General features: G+C 43.8%; 1 protein-coding gene across 3 annotated transcripts in view; it reads right to left on the reverse strand.

Moving 5' to 3' along the window:
* Window positions 1-590: 590 nt before the first annotated feature.
* The window catches only part of cdh4 (cadherin 4, type 1, R-cadherin (retinal)), a 192765-nt gene continuing 170272 nt past the window's right edge, over window positions 591-23083 (reverse strand). For 2 of the 3 annotated variants that reach the window (XM_085776206.1, XM_085776208.1), the window contains 9 exons: window positions 19288-19425; window positions 14241-14426; window positions 13669-13922; window positions 10293-10444; window positions 6911-7147; window positions 5898-6131; window positions 5601-5740; window positions 3021-3185; window positions 591-2525 (listed from right to left, as the gene is read on the reverse strand). In XM_085776206.1, coding sequence (XP_085632332.1) covers window positions 2319-2525; window positions 3021-3185; window positions 5601-5740; window positions 5898-6131; window positions 6911-7147; window positions 10293-10444; window positions 13669-13922; window positions 14241-14426; window positions 19288-19425 — 1713 coding nt within the window. In that variant the 3' untranslated portion in view covers window positions 591-2318. The remainder of the gene's footprint in view (window positions 2526-3020; window positions 3186-5600; window positions 5741-5897; window positions 6132-6910; window positions 7148-10292; window positions 10445-13668; window positions 13923-14240; window positions 14427-19287; window positions 19426-23083) is intronic. The other variant, XM_085776207.1, reaches the window with a different exon arrangement.

A 23083-nucleotide genomic window follows, 5' to 3' on the forward strand; every position in this document is an offset into this window, starting at 1 on the left:
CTCCTTGGTCTGAGATGCAATAAAAGAAGGAATAGTTGGTTTTATTAGAAAATGAAGCCGTAGCCAAACAATAGGGTCAAAGATTAACTGTGTAAATCCAAATGGAGTCTGTTCTGCTTCACGGCCCTTTCTAACACTTAAAAATAAATTATTCCATGGTAAAAAGCAAAGACGCTACAATGACTCAGCGCACAAACACAAACCAGTCATTTCATGAACAAATACAGAGGGAAAACTAGTGAATATGAAGCCAGTGTGTGTTGAATTTTAATGTGATTTTAGCATATTTCAAATGATTCTGATGGTGTAAGTGTTTGTGGAAAACAACTTGAAGAGTGATGCACTGTCTCTTGTTTTCGGCCCATTTACCATCAGCGCTGCTGTCGACCACACTTGGTGCATTGCCAATGCTGTGCACAAATGGTAGAAATATTAAAATCCAACACACAGTGGCTTTAACTTTAAGTTATCTGGGACACGTCAGTGATGAATAATGACCACGGAGTTATATTTGAAATCACCGAACCAACGCGGCATGATCACGACCTGATCACGATGTGAGGAGGGAACATTCAGAAAAAGATGGCACGTTTTCAAAACATGTCTTGTTTATTTTCTAAAGCACACATCCAGTATCTAGATGAATGAGTAAAAGAATTTCAATACACTGAATAATATAACAACTATCAGCAGGCATGGCTAATGAACCCTCCACTGCCCTGGGGCCAGAGGCCAACAGGAAGAACACATCCGTCAGACAATACAGAGTGAGAGGGGAAGGCTGTGTTTTATATATAAAAGGAGTGTAACAGCATTTTTAGAAATAAAAAAAGAAGGAAAACTGAACTGAAAAATGAATAAGCAGGCATTTTAAAAATGGAATTATGCTTCAACAAAAGACAAAGAAACAAAACTATCCACATATTAAAAATGAACAGGCCAAAAAATCCCCTAGGCCCAATGAAGAGCCAGAGAAAGAGAGCAGCAACGTTTATGTCATCAATACTTCAAAAATAGGTATCTTACAGTATTTTTATTTTCTCAGTGTCTTTATACAGAGTATATTCATATAGTTTCTGCTGACTATTTTCACATTCTCACCACATAGTAACAAGTGCTTTGAGTAAAACATTTTTTTGAAAAAAAAAAATCATGCACCTTTTAATAGTTTCGTTGGCCTATAAAAAACGGGAATGTTCAAGGCGACAAAAAACAAAAAAAATCTCTCTCAAATGCCTTTGTTCCTAGTCATTTCCAGTTCAACTTTCTTACACTGTCTGACTAATCAGATCATGCCTACATAAGCTTTACACTGTGGAGAAAGCAACACAAAACCGTACATGGCAGGCAAGCGTCTCAACATAAAGGCTCCTAAACTCATGAGTCCACAGAGGAAAGGCAGGCATTCTCCACTAAATTAGAAAACCCCCACATATATAAAAATGGTCTCACACAATGTCAGTGTGTCGCTGTAGTTGTGTTAACAGGTGATGCTTGTGAAAGTCAAACTGAGCAGGTCCTTGGAGAAGAGGGTTGCCTTTCGACCAAAACGACTCTCATTAGCGTCTTTTAGGCCAGAATTGATTGGGTTATGATGTCCAATAGTCCGCCCTGGTTGTGTCCTTCCCTCCTGGGACTGGCTGCTGCGGTTGTTCGTCTGCACCACTGTGGGAGGGAGAGGAGAGCGACAGGCAGGGCTGGTCTGAGGAGCGCAGGGGGGCCGACGAGAGAACCTGCCTCCACTGTACTGCACGAATGGCAACCGATCCTGAGATAGCAGGAGTCTGATACAAAAACACACCACAAAAGGCACTTTATAAAATGACAGTGCTTCTGTTCTAAGGAAATTCAAGTTGACAGTGAAAGAGAGAGTCAGAGAGCATCTTCCCCAAAAAAACATTCTCTTCAGTGTGAGACTAAAGCAAGAGATGGTTTTGTTTTAACAATCAATCAAAGCACAACTTCACTACTCGTGTCTCTCACGACTTCCTTGATTTGTCCCGAGACGACTCCAGGTCCAGCAAGGTGAGAGAACAAAAAAAAAAAAAAAGAAACATCACACTACAAACTCGCCACTAAAAAATATAAAGCCAGAATACAGTTGCGTTGCAGCAGAATTCATGTTTGCAGGCTTGGTTGCTTTGAGCAAACTAACACCAGCCCATGTTAAGGGTCCGTTCCTCACACGTCGTCTACCACGGAGCCCGCGTCATGTTCTCGGCCCCTGCCTGTGGTTACCGGGAGCATCCATCCATCCGACCCTGCCTCTCCCGACCCCCCGCCGCAGCCCCGCCCAGCCCAGCCCCCCCGCTCCGCTCTCAGTCGTCGTCTCCTCCTCCATAGAGGTCGGCCAGCTTCTTGAAGCGAGGGCCCCAGTCGTTGAGGTAGTCGTAGTCCTGGTCCCCTGAGCTGGTGGAGTTGAGCGAGCTGACGGAGCCGGCAGTTGAACCGCTGCCCTCGTAGTCGAACACCAGCAGGGAGTCGTAGGGAGGAGCCGTGGGGTCGTTGTCTGCCGCCCTGAGACCCTGGAGAGGCAAAGACAAGAAAGGCAGAAAAGATCTTCAACCCCTCTGCTCTGAGTTACAGCACAGTAGGATACTCCCTTACTGCTCTGTGTGTGTGTGTGTGTGTGTGTGGTCCGACCCGCTGTATCAGGACGGTCTATAGTCTTCGGACTGGATCGAGGCCAGCTGCTGTGCTTCACCAACAATATAATGGAGGTGTTGTTTTTCGCAAACTAACAGGTGCTGTGTGCCAGACTGTAAATGTTGCAGTAAATTTCTTCCTATCTGGCTCATCCACCCTTCAGGCTTTTAATGTCCCATGATGCCCTGGATGCTGTTTCTGAGCCAGACATTGAGCTGCGTTCAGTGGCCAAATACAGTATTTCCAGCAGTGACAAGGATTCAGTCGTGGAGAAAACAAGATTGATCCCTATTATCCTTTATGAATATTTACAAATAATCAATCTGTTAACCATTAAACCATTAAAGAAACACCAACTCCATCCTCCGTCTTACATCGTTGATGAAGTCTCCGATGTCTCCGGGGTGGGGCAGACTGGGTCTGACGGGATACTGCGACTCAGTGATCACAGGCCTCTCGTCCACCCTGCGCACCCCCGCAGGCTTATTGATGATGTGGTCCAGAGACTCGGGCTGCTGCAGCTGGCTCAGGTCATAGTCCTGGATGAACGCCATGGAGGAAAAAACTGAGAGTCAGTTTGATAGTGAAAAAAAAAAAAATCATCATCCTCATTATCTAAACATTTCCTGTTTCACACCTGTTTCTCTAAACTGCAGGAGTTGAGACTGTAATCAGGCTCAGTTTTCAACTTTTATTTCCCGGTCAGGTCTCATTGTGCGCCCTCACTGTCGCTCACACTTTGATGTGTGTTCCTAAAGTGTGTGAAGGCTCAGCACTGACCTGCTGTGAAATCTTTGGATAGGACTTTCTAAAAAAAAAGAAAAAAAAGAGGAACCTTTGAGCTCCTTTGTAAATGTGCACTGCTGCTGCTGGCTTCAGCTGGTCCCAAATCCTTGTTACATACTTATTCTAGACAATGTAGACTCACATTGGTTTGTCACAGTGTAACAAAGTAAAGTGTAAAGTTCCAATATTTAGACATAGTGACAGGAAACAGCACAACATTTGAAACATCGGTGATGTCAAACTTCCACTTAACCGAGTTCTTTCTATTTTTCAGCCTATAGTAGATCCTCCATTTCCTTTATGTGTCTCAGTGTGGATTAATCAAAAACACACTGAAAAACAAAAACCAACCCTTCAGTACATATCTAATGCATCAGGCTGCCTGCTTTGAGTTGACTTCTGTATTGATATGTTTTGTACATTTCCCAGTGTGAACACCCTACCCCCGCTTAGAACTAGGAAATCGATCTAGGACACGAGCCATAGTGTGAAAAAATGTGAAAAACATTATAGCAGTCTGAAATGATAAAAAAAAACACTGAAATAGATCAAATATTACTGAATACTTTAAGTTACTATTAGATTCTTATAGAAGTAAATTAAATCAAGAGAAACAGGAGCCTTGTTCTTTACTGTTCTGTTACTTTGAAAGCATGTGGAGCTCTTGCACCGTCTGTAATACTAGTCAACGCTCTCTCTCTCTCAGGAACCCACACGCACACGCACACGCACACGCACACACACAGACACACACAGGCGGCATCAGTCTGCTCATATTTATGTGCAAATTATACTGACGGCACAGTGTGCTCGCTGTTCAATTTACATTCATTGCCAACTTTGAAACTAAATGGTACATAAAAGACAAACAGCACTGTTAATACAAATCTATTGTTTACAACTGTTGAAGTGAGTTGAAGTTTAACTGTATTTTGTTAATATGTAGAGCAGGTTGTTGATGAGCAGCTCTCCTGCAGCTGATGACTACACTACACCTACTAAATCCTCACCCAGATGCTTCAGAGCGATTATATGCTTTTATGCACTGCAGCCATGTGATGTTAATGTGTGTTGATGTACGAGATACCTAATGTGTGTGTGGGTGTTGGAAAACAGCAGGTATCCAAAAGGGCATAATTAATTACATCTCTAAATTAATCAAAGATGATGGCGTTCAAAATCATTGTTTTTATTTATGTAAAAAAAACATTAAATAAGGGTGCGTGGTGTACAGTTAATTTATAACTAAAAAATTGTTCACATCCATTTCTGAGCAGAAAAAGGGTTCATCATATAAAAAGAGCTGCAGAGTTGTGGAATTCAAGCCAAACAGCGTTTCAGCCCCAGTACTTGTCGAAGGGCAGAGGGCAGATTGTTGCCTGAAAAACACACTCGCTCGCTTTGCGAAAAATATGTTCCCACTCTGCGGTCCAGCTTGCCAAGTCGTGTTCATGGCTAATTTTGAAACTGTGGTACATGCTCTAATTTTGTGTCTCACTTTCGTGGAATTTTATTTTATCAACGTGAAGGAGCTAATTACTGAGCTTTGAAAGCAGAAACAGGCAGGAACACCAATTTACAGGAATAATTAGCAGTTTGAAATTATCCTCACACTGTCATAAAATTGAACTGGTCTGAAAATGTTAAAGCTGTGTATCTAAGGTCACACAGACCAAGGTATCTTTAATATATCTGAGTCTATAAGAGGTCTGACTTCCAAGATGTTTTGGAGGAAGACAAATCTAGAAGTTTGGAGTTACTGTGCTTCACATGTGAAGCATGTTTCTGACATTTGTGTTGTAATCCCCAAATAACTGTAAATGGCAATGCTTTATCTTGAACATCTTATCTTATGTATTCCCTAACCCTATTTTCAATGACAAATCAAGACAATCACTGGCAGATTGTTTGATAATAAAGAAATAATCATACATTGGAGCAATAACCACTCTAAGTATTGTTTTCATTTATACAGTAGCTCCACAGACTCCTGAGTTACTGTGAGCCACCTCACAGAGTATATGGGTGACTCTCACCCTTGTGGACATTAGTTATCTAATCTTTTCTATCTAGTCAGTCCATACCCTGTATAAGAGCGAGAAAACACCACAAGACGCCACAGCTCACTGTGCCTTTGGTACAGTATATTTACTGGCTACAAAGGGTACCTGGTCCTCCTCTCCTCCTCCCTCCTCATCGTACTTGAGGATGTTGTCTCTGACATCGTCCTCGGGGTCGATCAGCAGGGGCTTCGCCTGCCGCTCCTTCTCTCTGCGCTTCATCCACACCACAAACAGCAGAACCAGAACTGTGGGAAAAAGAAATGACATTATAGCAAACACAAGCTGACGAAGGATTCGGTTTATGAGCAGCACTAAATTCTGTCACTTTCATGTTGTATAACAGATGAAAATAAGCTCATGTAGACGTGTTTAGCTTCGACTGTTCCTCCGCGTTGTACTCACTGAGCAGCACGATGATGCAGATGAGGATGGCGATGATGGCCCCGGTGCCGAGGCCGGCTGCTGCTACAGCTCCTGTGGCGCTGCAGTCCCCGTTATCATCACAGGGACAAACTTTGACTCTGATCACTGAGCGGTTGGACAGAGGAGGGTTCCCCGAGTCCGACACGATGACGGGGATCTCGTACATACCTGGGTCCAGGTAAGGAATCCTTAGCCTGAGCTGAGCATAGTCACCTGGGAGGGAGCGAGGTAGCATCAGAGATGGGGAGAGTGGAACGAGAAGAAGCGTTAAGAGAAGGAGAGCAGTGAGTGGGAGGGGAAAAGACATAGAGAAGGAGGAGAGGAAGAAGAAGGGGAAAACAAGATTAGACAGTGTACTGCAGAGAAATTACATTTTCTTTACTGCAGGATATCGTGTCCTCGTGCGTAGGTATGAGTGAATGACACACAAAATAAAAGCTGCAACCAAACAAACTGTCAGCAATCATTCTGACATGCATGTATGCAAGGCGGCATTAAAAAGAAAAAGGAATGTGTGTAACCTTCAGCATCTATCACTCAGTCAAGCTAAGACAAGAGCCTCGATGGGAGAGGAATCCAGGTATATGATCAGATTTGTCCTCAAGACAACTGCTGTGACACATCCATCTGGGTGGATTTGGTGACAGATCGGTTGCTCGGGGGACAGAGAGATGAATGGATCTCATTTATCACAAAGCCGAGATGATACGTCAGCACTGGATGGCACCCGTGTCTCTCACTGCGAGCTTTGTGAGACATTTTGTTAAACTTGGACTTCTCTCACAGCTTAGAGCGAGCCCCGGTCCCCCGATTGATGGCCCCTGTTATGCTGCAGAGGGGTTTTGCATCACATCTGTTTAGTTTATGGTTTAATTCACCTCAGGATGCTGAATGGTCATATGTCATTCCTCCGTACGTCCCATTTTTTACACCACACGGGTTCACATCTTGAATTCTAGCTGTGTTAAAGACAACGTAGAGCGCTTAGTTACCGCTCAGCCTGGAGATGGTCCAGTTGCGGCGAGCGCTGGAGGGAAAATATGGCAGCTCGAAGACAAAGGGCCCCACGTTGGGGTCAGCGTCAGCGTCTGCTGCAGTGATGTTGACCCTGGAGTTAGGGCGTGCACGTTCGCACACTTGGGCCTCCCGGGGAATCAGCACTGGAGCGTTGTCATTTACATCGATCAGGTAGATCTGGAGGGTTCCTGTCCCACTGGCTTGAGGAGAACCTGAAGGGAGGGGGGGTGAGGATAGAGAGAAGGAGGAGATGGTGAGATAATGTTAACGATGGAAAGGGAAGAATAATGGTTAGGTAGAAGAGGGAAGATGAAATAAGTGGAGGTGGAGCAGGAGGCAGGAAGAGGGAGTGTGATGAGAAAGCTTCAGAGGGCCACAAAACAATACTTGCATGTCTGTGACATTTTTCCAGCTGATTCATGTGTAGGAGAGAGAAAATGAGGCGTACAAGCAGAGAAACAACTGGGAATAAAAAATGTTTTGTTTACAGAGAGGCTGAAAGTGGAGGAACAATACCGTATACATTTGTAGTGGAGCACCCAAACAAAACAGCCAGAACAAATGAAAAGACATAATGTTTCAGTCCTTGTGTTCAGAACTGGCTGCTTTCTGAAAAGGCTGAGGCTCGACTCATATTGGAGAGGACAATGCTCACATAAAGATTTCTGTTATCTGCTCTCTGCAAAGCCACTGGGAGCAGACTCGGACACGAACCCTTCGCTGAATCCAACAACACAAGCTCATCATAACACACTCAGAGGTTTTTTCCATGACTCATGACCAGAACAGAACCGAATCGGGTTCAGGGAGAAACATTTGTGATGTTTTATGCACTAAGAACAAAACCTCTAATGTGCTTTGATTACAGCAGACACAGTAAATAAACTGCACTTACACTGACTGATAAATATTGTTTTTCAGCCGCTGTTTCTGCTGATTCTGTTCATCATGGTGCTGGGAGTAAGCGCCTCATTGTTTTTTAAGTGCACCACGTTCAAGTTGTTTTCAAAAAGGAACACAAACTCAAAGTTATTGTTACGAGTCAGTGCAAGTTGAGGCCGACCAACAAAAGCAGTGAAAACATTAGTAATGGGGCTGAACTAAAGTGCAAATATAAATATTTAATGTCTGGACTGTTTAAAACCCCTGACTGATGGAATGATAAGAGAACATTTCTTTAAATTTCTTTATGTTTTTGTTGATGAAAGGCCCTTTTTTTCCTCACAATCAGCTTGTTACACTTAGCAGCTGTTTGGGTTATTTCATATGTGATGTAATCCTGCTGTTCTGTTCGTGCTCAGTGGTTAAAACTTAATGGGAATCAGTTGGAAATAAGTGATGTCATGATTTTCATGCACTAATCACACTTTGATGTAACAATTGACATGGGCATATGTGGAGAAAAGAATCCACTACACATAATTTACCCCACAGCTACAAGGTACTTTGAAGATTATGATTTTACACACGCAACATAGCTGCTTCTAATATATGACGAGTTGTAAGGTTACAGTGTGCTGTATATATCCATCTAAATCATGAGCTATGCTGCTGATCCTGTTGAGGGTTGCGGGGGACTGGAGCCGGTCCCAGTGGACGGTGTAGTGCCTACAGCCATGTGCAAAGCAATATATGAAGAATTAGCCTCAACGCAACCAGTTAAGGCAGCAGAATGAGGTCATATGGGTAAAATCAATATCATGATATTTGTCCAATGCCTGAAAAAATCACATACAACCAATGTTCAATATAATACGCTGTGGTCCACTGAATAAACCTGACAAACTCTTCACACGTCAGTTGTTTGATTAAAATGCACACATTTAGTCATTAACCCTCCTTCTCCCTCAGTGCCAGTTTATTCATTTTGTCACTATAGGTTTCCACTTGCGCTTGAATTAATACATAACATAACATAATAACATTACAAGCCCCAAACTACGGATGAAGAAAATATGTGTGCTGCTCTGTTGAACAAACAGACTGCAGTGATATATTGTGGCCGTGATATTCAGTTGACAACCCCCTGAACACAGACTGTCAGCTAGCTGGACTAAATTACTGATGCAGTGCAGCACAGATAGTTCACCACAGTTGCTCATCAGTGTTGGATTTCAACTTCTTTCCCTCTATCAGACAGTAACTTGGTGCATCAACTATGTAAAGGTCCGTTGCCCTGGGTCCCAAGGCCCATCGACCGTCTTGTCGGTTATGATTGGCTGGGTGCTTTGTTGCTTCTTACGCTTCGCTTGAATAGAATAAGTAAAGAGAATTTCAATCAAAGTGGAATATATCCCCTTGTTGACACTGGGCTCCAGAATCAATAGGCAGTCAACACTTTCAACTTAAGTTGGTGTGCTTCGGGGCAACCAATTCCTCATTTCTCACCGGGGTAAAAACACCTGGGTCCCACCTACTTACACAGAGAGCAAGCACATTTATTTGTAGTGCTTTAGTTCTTTAGCTGCGTACACTGTCTCAGTTCTTAGGATGATACTCATGACCCTCATTGACAGGTTTTATTCTGAGAGTTTTATCTTCTACAGGGACACAGGGCACTGACCGCCTGTGCTTACTTATATACAGTGCGCTGTGTATGCTTATGGCTCATCCACTCCACAGGCTGTGAAAAATCTGTTTGTTCTGCTTTTATGTTGCTTTATAGGATTTTAAAACAATAATGTGGTAGTAAATCAGCCTCTGTTTTGTCATAATGAGTTTATTAGAGCTAAATCACGTCGTCCATTAGACTTGTGTAAACAGGCATTAGCCTCCGCCAAATAAAGTGACAAGACAGACAACAAAACAACATAAATTATTACTTTACTTTATATTATTTCTTTACTGTTGAGGTGAGATGTGCTGAGGCGAGTGAAAAAGCTTACACCTACACTCTGATGTCAAGGGAAACAAGTGACAGTACAACATCTGCTCTGGTCTAGTGGGTGTTTTTTAAAATGCATTAGAAATATATTTTTACTGGTGACCCTGTGCACATGCTGGTCTCCTGTGAATCTCCTAAGTGGGACCCGGCTGAACAGGATCTATCTCAGCTATTTATGTGAACCTCACACACAAACCCACACAAAAGAACACCTACAGGATCAGTCCATCCAATATTTCTCCAAACCTTTCACGGTGTCCACTACAGGAAAAGTTGAGGGACCTTTAGGACCCGCATCTTCTGGGGACAATGAATGTCTGAACCTAATTTCATGGCATCTCTGTATCATAGTGATGGACCAACACACACTGCCGCCCCTATAGTTACACTGGTTATTAATGTGGCAAATGTGCCTCTATTGGCCATTTCTCTGAATCAAAGTCACAACGACACACACACTCATCCTGACTTACCAGACTTACCATTGTCGAATGCTAGGAATGTGGCCTCATACACGTTGTTTTTAACGTACATGGACTCTCGGTCCAGCAGGGCCATGGTGGTGATCTGACCATTGGTCCTGTTGATCTTCAGCCAGTTTGCTGGGTCTGACAGCTTGGAGTACCTGCACACACACACACACACACACACACACAGACAGACCCACAGACACAAAAAGACAGAAGGTTCATTAAATACCAACATAGTCCAGAAATGAACTTTTGCAGCCAAACTGTTTCTTGAATTCCAGCAGCTCTGAGCCTTTTATTTGTGGAAGTGCCCATTATCAGGTTCAATGTTCATTACCATAATAAGCAATACCAGCCAAGCACCTTTGAAATATTACAGTGACATGGAGAGCGGAACATATGTTCACCGAGCTTATCATAACAGCAGCTCATTAGCATGAAGACCGATGAAAACCTGAACCCATATGCAGAACAGCCAGGCAACGCTCTTAACAACTTCGCTGCTCTTTGTACCCACACAGCCGCCACGGCAACTCTCATCACTGTCACCGGTCGATACATCAACGGAGTGGAAAGTGACAGCTGGAATTAAGGTCCATATATCCCATTAACAACCATGACGAGTCTTTACGTCTGACTGGAGCGTAGGAAGTGCCTAACTCTCATCTCTAGTTAGAAATGGTTAATTGTAGACAAGCAAGAAGTTTCACCGGCAGCGAGATGGTCAGCGTGTCACTGTGGTGACAGGCGGTGGGGGTGAGAGAGACAGGCAGAGGGAGTGAGAAAAATGAGGGAGTTTATCGCCACGTTTCTAGAAGTGAGAGTAATCGCTGGAAAACGTGATGAGTGGGATACGGGGCTTAATGAAAGCAGCGCATTGGAGGCTGACACTAGTTAGCCAGAGCCTCACGGGCACAGAGAAAACTAATTCCACCTCCGGCTAAAGATGCACACCTCTGCACTGGTACACAGTCAACAGAAGGAGACAGGAACCTCGAACTCCATCTATGATATTTTAAACAGTTTCCTTTTTGAGAAAACGTAATAAACAGATGGTGATAAATATGATTTCTCATGCAAGACGTTGTCATGAAGCGTTAATTGCCCTGCAGTTGAGATTGTGGTGTTCACAAGGCATGTCACGTGCTCTCATCTCCTTCCTGTGCCAACAAGATGTCACCTCTCACTGTTGTTAGTGTGTCTGCACCTGACAGAGTGCAGTGTCTTACTATACTCATGAGGACTGCTTTGGCTGTTTATGAAAGAAAAAAAAAAAATCTTCCTCAGATTCCAGGGTTAATTTTCTCACCCTAACAAGGAAAGAAATGCTAAAACATACAAACAAACACATGTTAATTGCTCCTGTTGCCACTTAAATCACATCTCAGAGTGAAATCAGCTGGCAAACAGGCTCAGTGTCACATCATCTTCTTGTTGCTTTGCTCCTGAGAGAGAAAAGGCAAGGAACTCATTATAAACATAAAAATAATACACAAACTGGCTCCCGTCCCATCTACTGCTCACACACAGTACAGGCCTTTCACTCCTCCTCTGTGCGAGCCTATGTGCATGTTTGTGAGTCTACGTTTGTGCATTTCTGGGTCTTTTGTGCGAATACTGTCCCGGGGTTCAAGTAAGGTCACCAGAAAGAAATACAACAGCCACAAAGATGAGGCTGTCTGACTATGAGCTGAACGTCTGCGTGGCATGCTGTGCCGGAGAAGACAGCGGCTCTGAGTTCCCATCAAATAACAGAGACAGAGACTGACAGAGGAAGGGACGGGGTTAGCAGGAGGCAAGAGGGAGGGAGGGATGACAGAAAATGGAGTAAAAGATGAGACGCTTCTCTCAATGGAGAGAAGAGCTCAGCCCCTTTACTTTGCATGACACGTCCTTTCAGAAGAAGACACCTGGGATGTGGATATTGCTCAGTCCTCTGTACAGAGCATATAGGAGTACATCCCCAACTAACCCCATTGCTATCAATTCAGTAACATTTTTCCTGGTTCCTCTGTGAGAGAGGCCGTCTCGCTGACATTAAGAAAAATCTATCTCTCGTTGGAGATGGCAGATGGAGCGGAACGGTGCCGCTGGACCTTAGTGGACATGTGGGAGTTTCTGTCGCACAAGGTCGATGCCGGGATGGCACGATGCCCGCTGTGTGTCATCCCAGTTAGGAGGGATGGAGGGAGCGATCAATGAGGAGGAAGAGAAGGAGAAGACAGGGATCTAAGGAGGGCAGGCAGACAGTGTCCAACTCATTACAGGATGACCTCTTCACGCCAGTCGCCTGGCAACGGGGAGGTAACTGGAGCTCAGGATGTGGGTGGGGGGTCAGTGGAGAATGTCACGGAAGAGGCATAAACTGTGAAGTAACTGTCCAGCACTGATTAAACATTGGTGACAGAGGGAGGGACGGGGGTGGACAAAATATTGGAAAATACCCCTCTACAGTGCATGTGCTTCACTCCTCTCTTGGACAGCTGACACACACAAGTCCTTAATTGTGAGATATATCTAAAAATCTCCATCTAAATACACTGGAAACATTCATAACAACTTGTTAACTTGAAGCATGTACTGTAGGGGAAGGTCGCATGAGCATCTAAAGAAATGAAAAAACAAATCTGGGGGAATGAAAGGAACTTGATGTCTGTTTGTAAGGTTTTTCTTTATCATTTGACACTTGTGCATCCTTGGATGTTGAATGTATTTACAGAAGTTATGATTTATATAGAGGCAGCTTGAGACTGGGTAAGAAATAATATAGAATTGAATAAGATACTGAAATACTGAATAGATACAATATGAGTTAATGGAAAATAATCTGTTTTAATACCTCCTTAAAACTGCTATAATCATCATTTCATGTCAACAATTGATCAAAAGCCTGCATAGGGGAGAGAAGTGGCTTTTAGGTACAAACCAACAGAGTTATCATCCAGTTCTCTGTTAAATGGAGCATTTTAGTATATTTCAGTCCCTTGTGTTGGTTTTTACAACCTACAACTTTTAAGGTTGTGGTTCACTCTCAGTACCCTTTACTGACTTGACTTTACTGTTACCTGGTGACCACAGTGGGGTATTAAGCAGCTAAAAGACATTTATTTCACCAGTTGGTGTAGACCAAAAGGGCAAAACGAGAGTAAATATTCAACTTTTTGAAATACATAATACATGAGGAGAATGGTAATGTTGCTCCATACTGTATCTGCTGGATTTGCTAATAACTGAATGTGGAAATAATAATAACTGTTTTGTGAACAAACTTACCACATCAACTTATAATACATATGTAAACCTGGTGTTTACAGCCTGTTTTTATTGCATTTTTAAAAATATATTTCAGCATTTGAAGGTGGCTGTGTCAGAACTGTACCTGACAATCTGGTGGATGAAGTGGTCGGGGTCTTGGGCAGCGAACACTGTGAGCGTGGTGCCTGCGGGCACACCCTCCTCAAAGCGAATCATCTTGGGGTTGACAGGGAAGACGGGAGGCTCGTTCACATCCTGAACTGAGATGGTGACTCCCGCCGTGGACTGCAGGGAGGACTGAATGCCGCTGGCCAAGTGGGCCTGGTTGGACACCACCACCGTCAGCATAAAGGCACGGTTCATCTCAAAATCCACCGGCTAGAAGAGAGGAGAGAGACACACGCACACACAAAGGAAAATAATGAGCGATTGGTGGAAAATTAGTGTAGCTGATTGCAAGATTTGTTTCTAACTGTGCACCAATTTGAGAAATGACATAATTCTCTGAAAACATTGTGAAACCAAAGTACTCAAGTCATCAGCATCTGGCTCTTCATAGCAGGTGGAAACATGATGCAGCGTTGAATAACAATGGAGAGCAATTGTTGCTTTGATACTAAAAGAGCTAATTAGGATGGGTGCAGAGAGAGAGAGAGAGAGACGCAAAACAAACAGCTTCATTTTTTTTTTTTTTACCTTGACCACCGTCAGCATGCCCTCATTGGTGATGGGGTTGGTGCGGATGGTGAAGTGTCCGGTGGGGTCTCCGCTCACGATGCGGTAGACGGCGTTCCAGTTGGGGCTGTGGGGCTGATCTCTGTCCACCACTGTCAGGTTGGTCACCACCACGTTCACCTTGTTCTCTGGCACTTCCCCAGAAAACTACAGCGAGTGTGGGAGGGGGAGGAGGAGGGTGAGGGGGAAGGTGGATGAGAGAGGAGGTGGAGGCGGTGAAGGGGAAGGGTGGGAGGGAAAACATTAGGCTGATGTTGTTCCAGCAGTCGGCTAATGCATGTTAATAAGGTGATTTATAGAGATTTTAAACATTTGCCGATGCCGTCATTAATCTTTGAGTGTTTTGTGTAATTGTGATTAGGAAAACAAACTGCTTTTAGGGTCATGCCAATAATGCTCATTACAACAAAACAGTGGTAGCAAAACAAATGGAGGAGGAATTAGAAAGATAGGAGAGGAAGAGAAGAAGACTCCAGGAGACATATTTATTTAATTGTGGATAATAGAGAATCATAGCTTGCATTATGTTAATGCAGTCTCTTATTCCACGCCATGTCTGCTCATATGAAACTCTTTATCTGAACTAATGGATTTGTTCAATTAAGTGTTTACCCATTTAATTTAGGTTCTGTGCATTCACCAAATCTAGGTTTTAATAAGCAATTAGATAAGTACTGTAATTAAGGCAGCGATAGGAATAATCTTTGGGTAATGATCTTCATTATACTGCAATCTGAGACAACTCCCCTCTGAACTAACTCTGGAGGAAACTTGGTGACAGCTGCAGAGCCCGGAGAAGAATTTACAGCGGAATAGGATACATGTCTCTCTCTCTATAGGGATTTATCTGGCTACAGTGGGATGGGCACTGAAAGGTAGACACACACACACTCATACACTCACACACACACACATACACACTCACACACACTAAAAGCTCTCATTGTCAGACGATAATCTGTGTTTCCTCTTGTGAAGCGTTAACTTGTTTATGGTGTGTGTCTGCCAGCTGCTGTTCACTTTAATGGCTTCATCACCGTGGGATTGAAGCCGTGTCCAAACCACCCGATTCTCCTCTCTCCCTCCTCTCCCCCTCTCTTCCTCTCTCCCTCTCTTCTCTCCTTTCCTCTCCTCTCCTCTCCTCTCCTCTCCTCTCCTCTCCTCTCCTCTCCTCTCCTCTCCTCTCCTCTCCTCTCCTCTCCTCTCCTCTCCTCTCCTCTCCTCTCCTCTCTCTCCTCTTCCTCTCCTCCTCCTCTCCTCCTATCCCCTGCAGTACAACCAGGCTGATAAGCACAGAACAAATTAAATATGCACTCTCAGTCTCTGGTGTGTGGGCTCCTCCATTTTATTTTCACCCCAAAGCTTTAGCACAAACACCACCACAAACCTCCCAAGCTTGTTTGGCCGTACTGTGAGACGGCTAAATGGAACATGCTCTCTCTGAGGCATACACAATAGTGCTGGCTGCAGGGGCGGGCGCTTTCAAAATGGCCACTCTCTCGCCAAAGCAATGTGGATGTATTGATAAGCCACTAGAGACGCAGACTACAAATTTCTGAAGGATTTCATAGTTACAGAGAAGATGGACAAAGACGCAGGGCAAATTGACTTGTAATGTCACAAAAAGTGTTGTCAGGATTAAAGATTCTGGCTTTACACAACTTTCTATACAAACTTTCTGTGCTCTGCCTGTTGTAAACAAGCAATAAGGAAAGTTTTACTGGAGGCAAATCTTAGTTAATGTGTGGGCCTTGGCTGAATAGAAATCTTCTGAAGGTCTGCAAAATGGATGAGCAGGATCAAAACAAAACCTCTAAGAACTTTGTATATTCTAACATTTCATTGCCAAAATGCTACAGTAAGATACAAAAGCATAAATGTTTTGCTAAGTTCAGTTTTGAGATTCATGGTCACTGTCTGAAGTTAACCAGTCAATGCACTAACAGCACATGCACACATTTCAGGTGAACAAGAGGTTTCCCAGGGGATAATAGGACTTTTAGCTTGCATATGACACTTTATGCTAGAATTTAAAGACCTCTCTCCATGTGTCTCACATGTATCAATGAACAAAACAAAACTCTAAACAAATCCCAGTTGCACTGGGTCATTTATGCATGGTCATACCCTTTTATTGCCTCTCATGTTTTACACTGTGCAAACATCTAGCATCAAACGTTTGTGCTACAGCGCAGACGAGGGAAATTAGTGATGCTCCAGTGCTGTACAGACCCAAAATCATTTTGAAAAAAATTAATCTGCATCAAAGGTGCAGAGCACAGCAGGAGAAATCTACTGCCTTTTTACTGAGAACTGACTCAGCGAATGAAAATGGCCCATTTTAGATGGCAGAGCTAGAGCTCAACAAGACTAAATGTGATCTTCTCTTCGTTCATGGGGCGTTGAAAACAACACCAAATGCTAATGACGACATTAGGTTGAATAAATGTTCCAAAACAGCATCTTAGTGATATCAGACTGACGTCAGTCCACTTAAGACGGCTCTTATGTCTTCAGCTGTGAAATAAAGATACAGCTACTGGCAACACGCATCTATACCCTCTGCCTTATTGTTCTAGTTATACAGACGTATCGTGCTGTTTTCTTTTGTGGTCTGCTGCTTAAATGTAGTGAAAGCCAATAATAGTGTGCAGCACCACAGGTGAATTAAAAACCGCCCTCTATTCAGATCTGTCAGCCTGTGTGTCTGGGAGTTTAGTTTTTCAAGCCCAAGTCTTCCAAGCGACACTCCGGCTGCTCCTCATTATTGTTTGGTGAATGACAGACGCTGGGCGCACTTCAGCAAAGGTATTATACACTTGATTAAATAGTTTGATTAGATAGATTGTAGCAAGTATCACAGTCTTTTTGTTTATCACATAATGGCGAACATAACACTAACATGGTGCATTCAGGCCCATGTGGTGAGATGAATAAAACATTTAGCTTTTTTTCTTCAAATTAGATGCAATATATCAGCCTGCAAGCAATTTCACTTAATTAGTGTGCTTATATTTTCTCTGTGCCACCCGTAGAGAGCAATGAATTTTTCTTCGAGTCTGTCATACACAAATAATTACTGAACTACTACAAATCTAGTTGCTTGTGCAGGAAGCAAAACAAAAAGTAGAGATTGACAAAGCAGCGGAAAAAGCATCTTGTGGAGAACAATTCTTTGCAGGGGATGTTCATGTGAAAGCGTGTTGTTGTCAGTGTGCAGGAGATACGGAACGGAAATGTATTTATTCACTTTAACTCATTATCATCTTTGAGTCACACATCAGATTTTGTAGTCACTCTTTTACCGGCAAGCTGAGGCAAACCTGCTTTTCTTACATGGGAGTGTTGCAGAGAAAGTAAGTAATGAGGTCCTGAAGAAATGACAAACATTTCTCATCGACTACACAAGCAGACATGTATGTGCATTGTGCAACCCTCGTCAGTGTGTACTGTGTGTGTCAAGGACAATGTGTTTCCTCATGTCTGTTGAAGCGCAGCATGTCCGCTTCTGGCTGGCGGGAGGACTCTGGTCCAGAGCTTCTCCCCAGCGAAGAGCGGTGACGGCGCCAGAGCCACAGACGGGGACAGAGCAGTTCTGAGCAGAGTGGCAGCCTTGTTCGGTGAGCTCTACCCCTGACAGCTGGGGAGCTCTTATCAGAGCATGCGGCTGGAACTGTACTGGCATGCACGCTGACGAAGGCCCCGCCGAGGAGACAGGGATCACACTGTGTGACGCTGACACACTGCTCGCTCTGCCCCTGAGCTCTGTTGCACACAGCATCTGTCTCTCTCTGGAATCTCAGAAATCCAAGTGCTCACATAAAGAGCAGCTATAATCCAGCCTAGGTCTGTCAGGCTGCGGTCAGCGTTGGATTTTTGTTCTATGGCCAGGCTGAGAATAGAGACTAGGAGCTGCACTGTAGAAACAGAAACTTAAAGGTTGCATATGTATGCAGCACTTGTGCTCAGAGCTTCTGCTGTCAACCGCTGTTTCCTCATCAATAACCCCTCAAAAAACAAACAACTCCACATACACTGCAATAGGAAAGTGGCTTCCTGTCAGAGGAGTGCGGAGGTTTCAGGGAACAGGGCCAAATGCCTGCAGACAAACCCAGGCCACCAGAGGCCCTGCTGGCAGGGAAAACACAGAGGAAGGGAGGGAGGGAGGGGAGAGAGAAGGAGGGGAGGACCTCCCATCACCAAAACTGCTCTCGATCTCACTCAGTCACAGTACCTCTTCCTGTCTCTCCACATGATGTTCTCAGACAGTGTTTTTATAATAAGCCTCTGTGTTAATTGATATTCTTTACATATCCGTTCTTACTCTACATCTTTGTCAGCTGTCGTATTAGCATTCACCTCTTCTCAGAAGCCTCTGAACGCACATTTATTACATGATTGTTGTTGTGCAGGTAGTGTCGGCTGTATCCATAAAGAGAAATCTATTCTACATTACCTCAGGGGCAGTGTAGTGGCATAGTGGCTAAATAAGGATCAGACCATGCTGTTTTGACATATTAGTCATACTCTCTATTAGTGACTCCATGGAAACCTCTTCTTTCAACGTGAAGCGCCTCATCCAGCATTTATCTAAATTAATATTTTGAACCCTGCCCTTGACATGGAAAAACAACTAGAGACACATTATCTTAAAATTAGATATTTATGGTAATTTTCCTTTAATAAAGGGCAGTAAGACAAACAAAGATGATGGAAAACAACCGAGAGAGGCAAAAAAATAATAAATAACAAATACAGCTGTAATCCTGAGATAGAGCTTTTGTCCTCTGTCTATGGCCAACAAGCACCTTTATTACCCGGAGCACAAACAAACACCATCTTTTTAATTGAATTATTGATTTGATCTGAATCATTTTTTCCTGCACAATAAATCTCATAAGACATGAATTCAATAGAAAAAGACTCCCTGTTCTTCCTCCTTCTGGTAGTTTTCTAACGGTTTCTTACACAGAACAAGAAAATATCCACGGGAAAGTCTTGCACTCACCGTCCTGACTGTCAGTTCTGGGGGGTTGTCGTTGATGTCTGTAATGGAGATCAGAGCTGTGGCCGTGTTGGACAAGCCAAAGTTCAAGTTGCCCTCCATGTCTGTGGCCTGGACAATGATGGTGTACTGAGACACTTTCTGCAAAAAAGAACCAGAACAAGAGAAAACATGCTCAGGGATTGTGTGGACACAAGAAAGAAACAACAAATTAATATTTCACCCATGTGACATGAACACACTGACACACATATAAATGAATAAATAGTAAATGCATGAGTAAAAATCCCCTAACCCTTAGCTACTATACCAGCCACAGTCATTGTCTGGGGTCTTTTAGAGAACCTGATTTGCTCAATAACAGATGGTAAACAGCACAATACGCACACACGAACACACACACACAAACTTGCAGAGACAAAGCGGTGTGTTGGTAAAAGGCCCATCCATTATTGCCTAAAAGTCTTGGCTTTCCGCTGTGTGAACAGACCTGGATCATCACTCATTTTAATGGAGGCACCACCACTTAAAGATGCGCCATGGTGCTGCAGATAATACCGGGAGGGGGAATGGGCCTTATTTAGTCAAGTTACAGTGAAAGGGAGTCGTCCCAGAGCGCACTGCAGCACCAGGCAGCACACGCTGAAATATGACACGACCATGACAAAAACACCATAAAGCATTAGGCTTTGTTTAGACACAACTGGATGAAAAAGAAACAGTGAGTCCCTGCTCCAACATCATGACGCTGTCCATGGTTCTGAAAGTTCAATCTGTCCCTAGACTACACACTGGAGAGAGTCACAGTGCATGTGTGTGTGTGCTTTCCATCATGACAGTATAAGCTTCTCCGCTTTGTGGTCTCTTCGTCTTCCTACTAATCCATTTGGCTCAGGCCTCCATTGTATCAGAGGAAAGTGAGGGAACCAGAGAGAATGGACGTCAAGGACAGGCCAGTGTTCGCCACATAGGGCCTGCTGCTTTGTTCAACATCCACAATGCGTCCTGTCGTCAGCCTAATGTTCGTTTGTTGCTAGACTTGTTTCGTCAAATTCACCGCGAGGTCATGCTTTGTGAGGACTTGACAGCCAGTGGCACTGGTGTCAGGGACCGCCTGGAGGAATGAGAACGAACCTAGCCGAGAGGTCTAGTAGGTAAAGTCGGCGAGTTGTTTCATCCTGTTGGATGGCAGTGTCTTTGCTTTTTCATTTCTTTGAGTTGTGCCTTTCTTCTTCTTTTTTTTCTCCTCTGGTTTATTGTGTGTTCTTTGTTAACTCACATTCTGTGCTTCTTTTGATCTGACGCTATCTTTCTCATCACATCTAGGTTGCTCGGTGTTCTCCGCCTGTCTGTTCTCGATCTGTCTATCTCTCTGTCTGTCCTTCTGCCAGTCCCTGTGTGTATCTTTATATCTCCTTGTTCCCTCCCACTCTCTTTTCAGTCATGAAGGATGCAGTTGATTGTTAGATCAGTCAAACCATTGAGGCCAGCATCTGGAGTCATTTACCATCTCTCCAAGTCATCATGAAGTGCGCAGACATGTTAATCTGCACCAAACCAATCCTATTAATGAAAACTCAATACAGACTGACCTTTATTAGACTCATAATGAAATATCAATACCATCTCCCCTCATAGAGCGCTTTAGTAAATAAAGACCTCAATGATTGTGTCTCTCTACAGGCTCATTTAGATCCGGTCACATACATCAATCTAGAAAAAGCACCAGATGGCTGCAGGAAGCTAATAGGCTTGAGCTTTGATGGACGCTTTTTTCTTTGGTCAGGTAAAAGAGGAATGACGGGAGCAGAGCCAGCAGGTGGAGCTCTCACACAGTAGGGGATGTGGCTGATGCGTCCTATCCTGCAGGGTTATATCACTCATCTGAGGGTAGTTGCAAGTTTATGGCCCTTCTAGTGCTCACATGCACATCCGCTAACGCTCCAGTGAGTGGGAACAGGTGGGACACTCAGACTCTTACACACACACACACACCGGGTATATGTGAGCATAGGCGAACCAAACACACAAAAACACACACACACACACACACACACACACACACACACACACACACACACACACACACACACACACACACACACACACACACACACACACACACACACACACACACACACACAGCCAAGCGTACTCTCTGCTGTCCAAAAGTGGCTGCCCGAACAAGCCTGTAAAGGGCTCTCTAATGAGTCCTATAGAAGTGCTGAACAGAAAATCTCTCTGTTAGATTAGAGACCGCTGCTGGCAGGAAATACAGCTCCTTGTCTCACGACCAACAGCAACAGCCCAGACTCCCCCACAGGCCTTAAGCCTCACGGACTTAATCTGCAGAAGCTGAAAGCCATCAGAGGCTACAGAAACACCTGTACACGGAGCTGTGCCAACAATAAAAGCCAATCCCTTTCTTCATGGGGACCAAATTAGGTAGTTTACCATCCAGGAGACTAAAGAAAGAAATGGGAAAAGGCTATCAATGTTAGGTACTCGACAAGTCAAGCCAAACAGCAGACAGGACAGGTGGGAAAACCTGGCTGTTCTTGGTTTGTAAGCAAATGGAGTTGTTCTCCAGAGAGACTCTGTTAGCACAGAACACAGTAAAGGAAATAATGGTCTCAACAAGTAAGGCCATGTCAAACAAGAAAATGGAGAGGAGTGGTTTTCTGGCAACACGAGTACAGTGGTGAATTAATTATACCTGAGCTGAGAGTGCATTTTCACTCGGTGTGCTGTACAGAACTACTCAAAAAAGGGGTAAAGAGGGAGAAACCAGGCGAGAGAGACCGGCTCTTTACTTGTGCCGTTTGTGAATTGTGTTCCGGCCTGCCGGGCTCCGACCGGCCACAGTCATTAGCTTGTCACTTACAATCTGTCTCAAACGGACTGAGACTCGTGGCTAAAACTGTGGAGACCAACTCGCTTCTGTTTCCTCGACTCCGCGCTCTCTCTACCTCACCGGCCCTCAGTGTCGGTGACCCCATCTTGACAACTTCAATTCACTTCAGCCGAGATCACTTCAATTAAATTTACTGGATTTGATTTGATGCTATTCGATTCCATTTCATCAGATTTTTAGTTCAGTCCAATTCAGTTCAATTTATTTTGGTTTAGTTGAGTTCAAGTACCTCCAGATGTGGGAGTTCTGGCTCTGAGATACAGTACACATCTACAAAGTTATTTTCTACTTTCTCATATTTCATCACAGCACCAAAAATACACACAGAAGCCAGCTTTGTTTCCATCTTCATCACACTCCCCCCTTCTTCATCCCTCGCAGGGATATCTCAGGCTGGGTTGAGGACACAAACAGCTCAAGACTGGTTTGAAGACATCACAAGCCAGCGGGAACTTACTGCAAGCAGCACACTGCTCTGCGAGAGCTCTTGTCTGAGTCCCATTGTAGAGATATTCATTCGGATACGTAGGTAAATATGAGATATAAACTCTGAATCCACTTGATTAGATACGCCTCCACATTTACGCAAACAGCTCAGAGTCACATTCTGGATAAATAAAGGCTGTGAGTCACATAAGAATAAAGCTGCTGGAATAAAACAGACACACTGGCAAGGGGTTTAGTTAATCGTCCAACCGAGCAATGCAATACAATGCGCAGGACATGACTGAGCATGATGAAAAGTTTTGCCAAATAGTAGGCGATACCTCTTTTACTACGGTACATCAGTATCACCTTTCTCATGAACAATACAATAATAGACTAAGAAACCAGGCCAGGTCTTAAACAATTCACAATCCAGATTAAAAAAAGGGGGAAATTTCA

The sequence above is a fragment of the Trachurus japonicus genome, chromosome 5 (assembly GCF_045865225.1).
Source record: "Trachurus japonicus isolate A0001 chromosome 5, Traja_1.0".
In the NCBI taxonomy this organism is placed as follows: domain Eukaryota; kingdom Metazoa; phylum Chordata; class Actinopteri; order Carangiformes; family Carangidae; genus Trachurus; species Trachurus japonicus.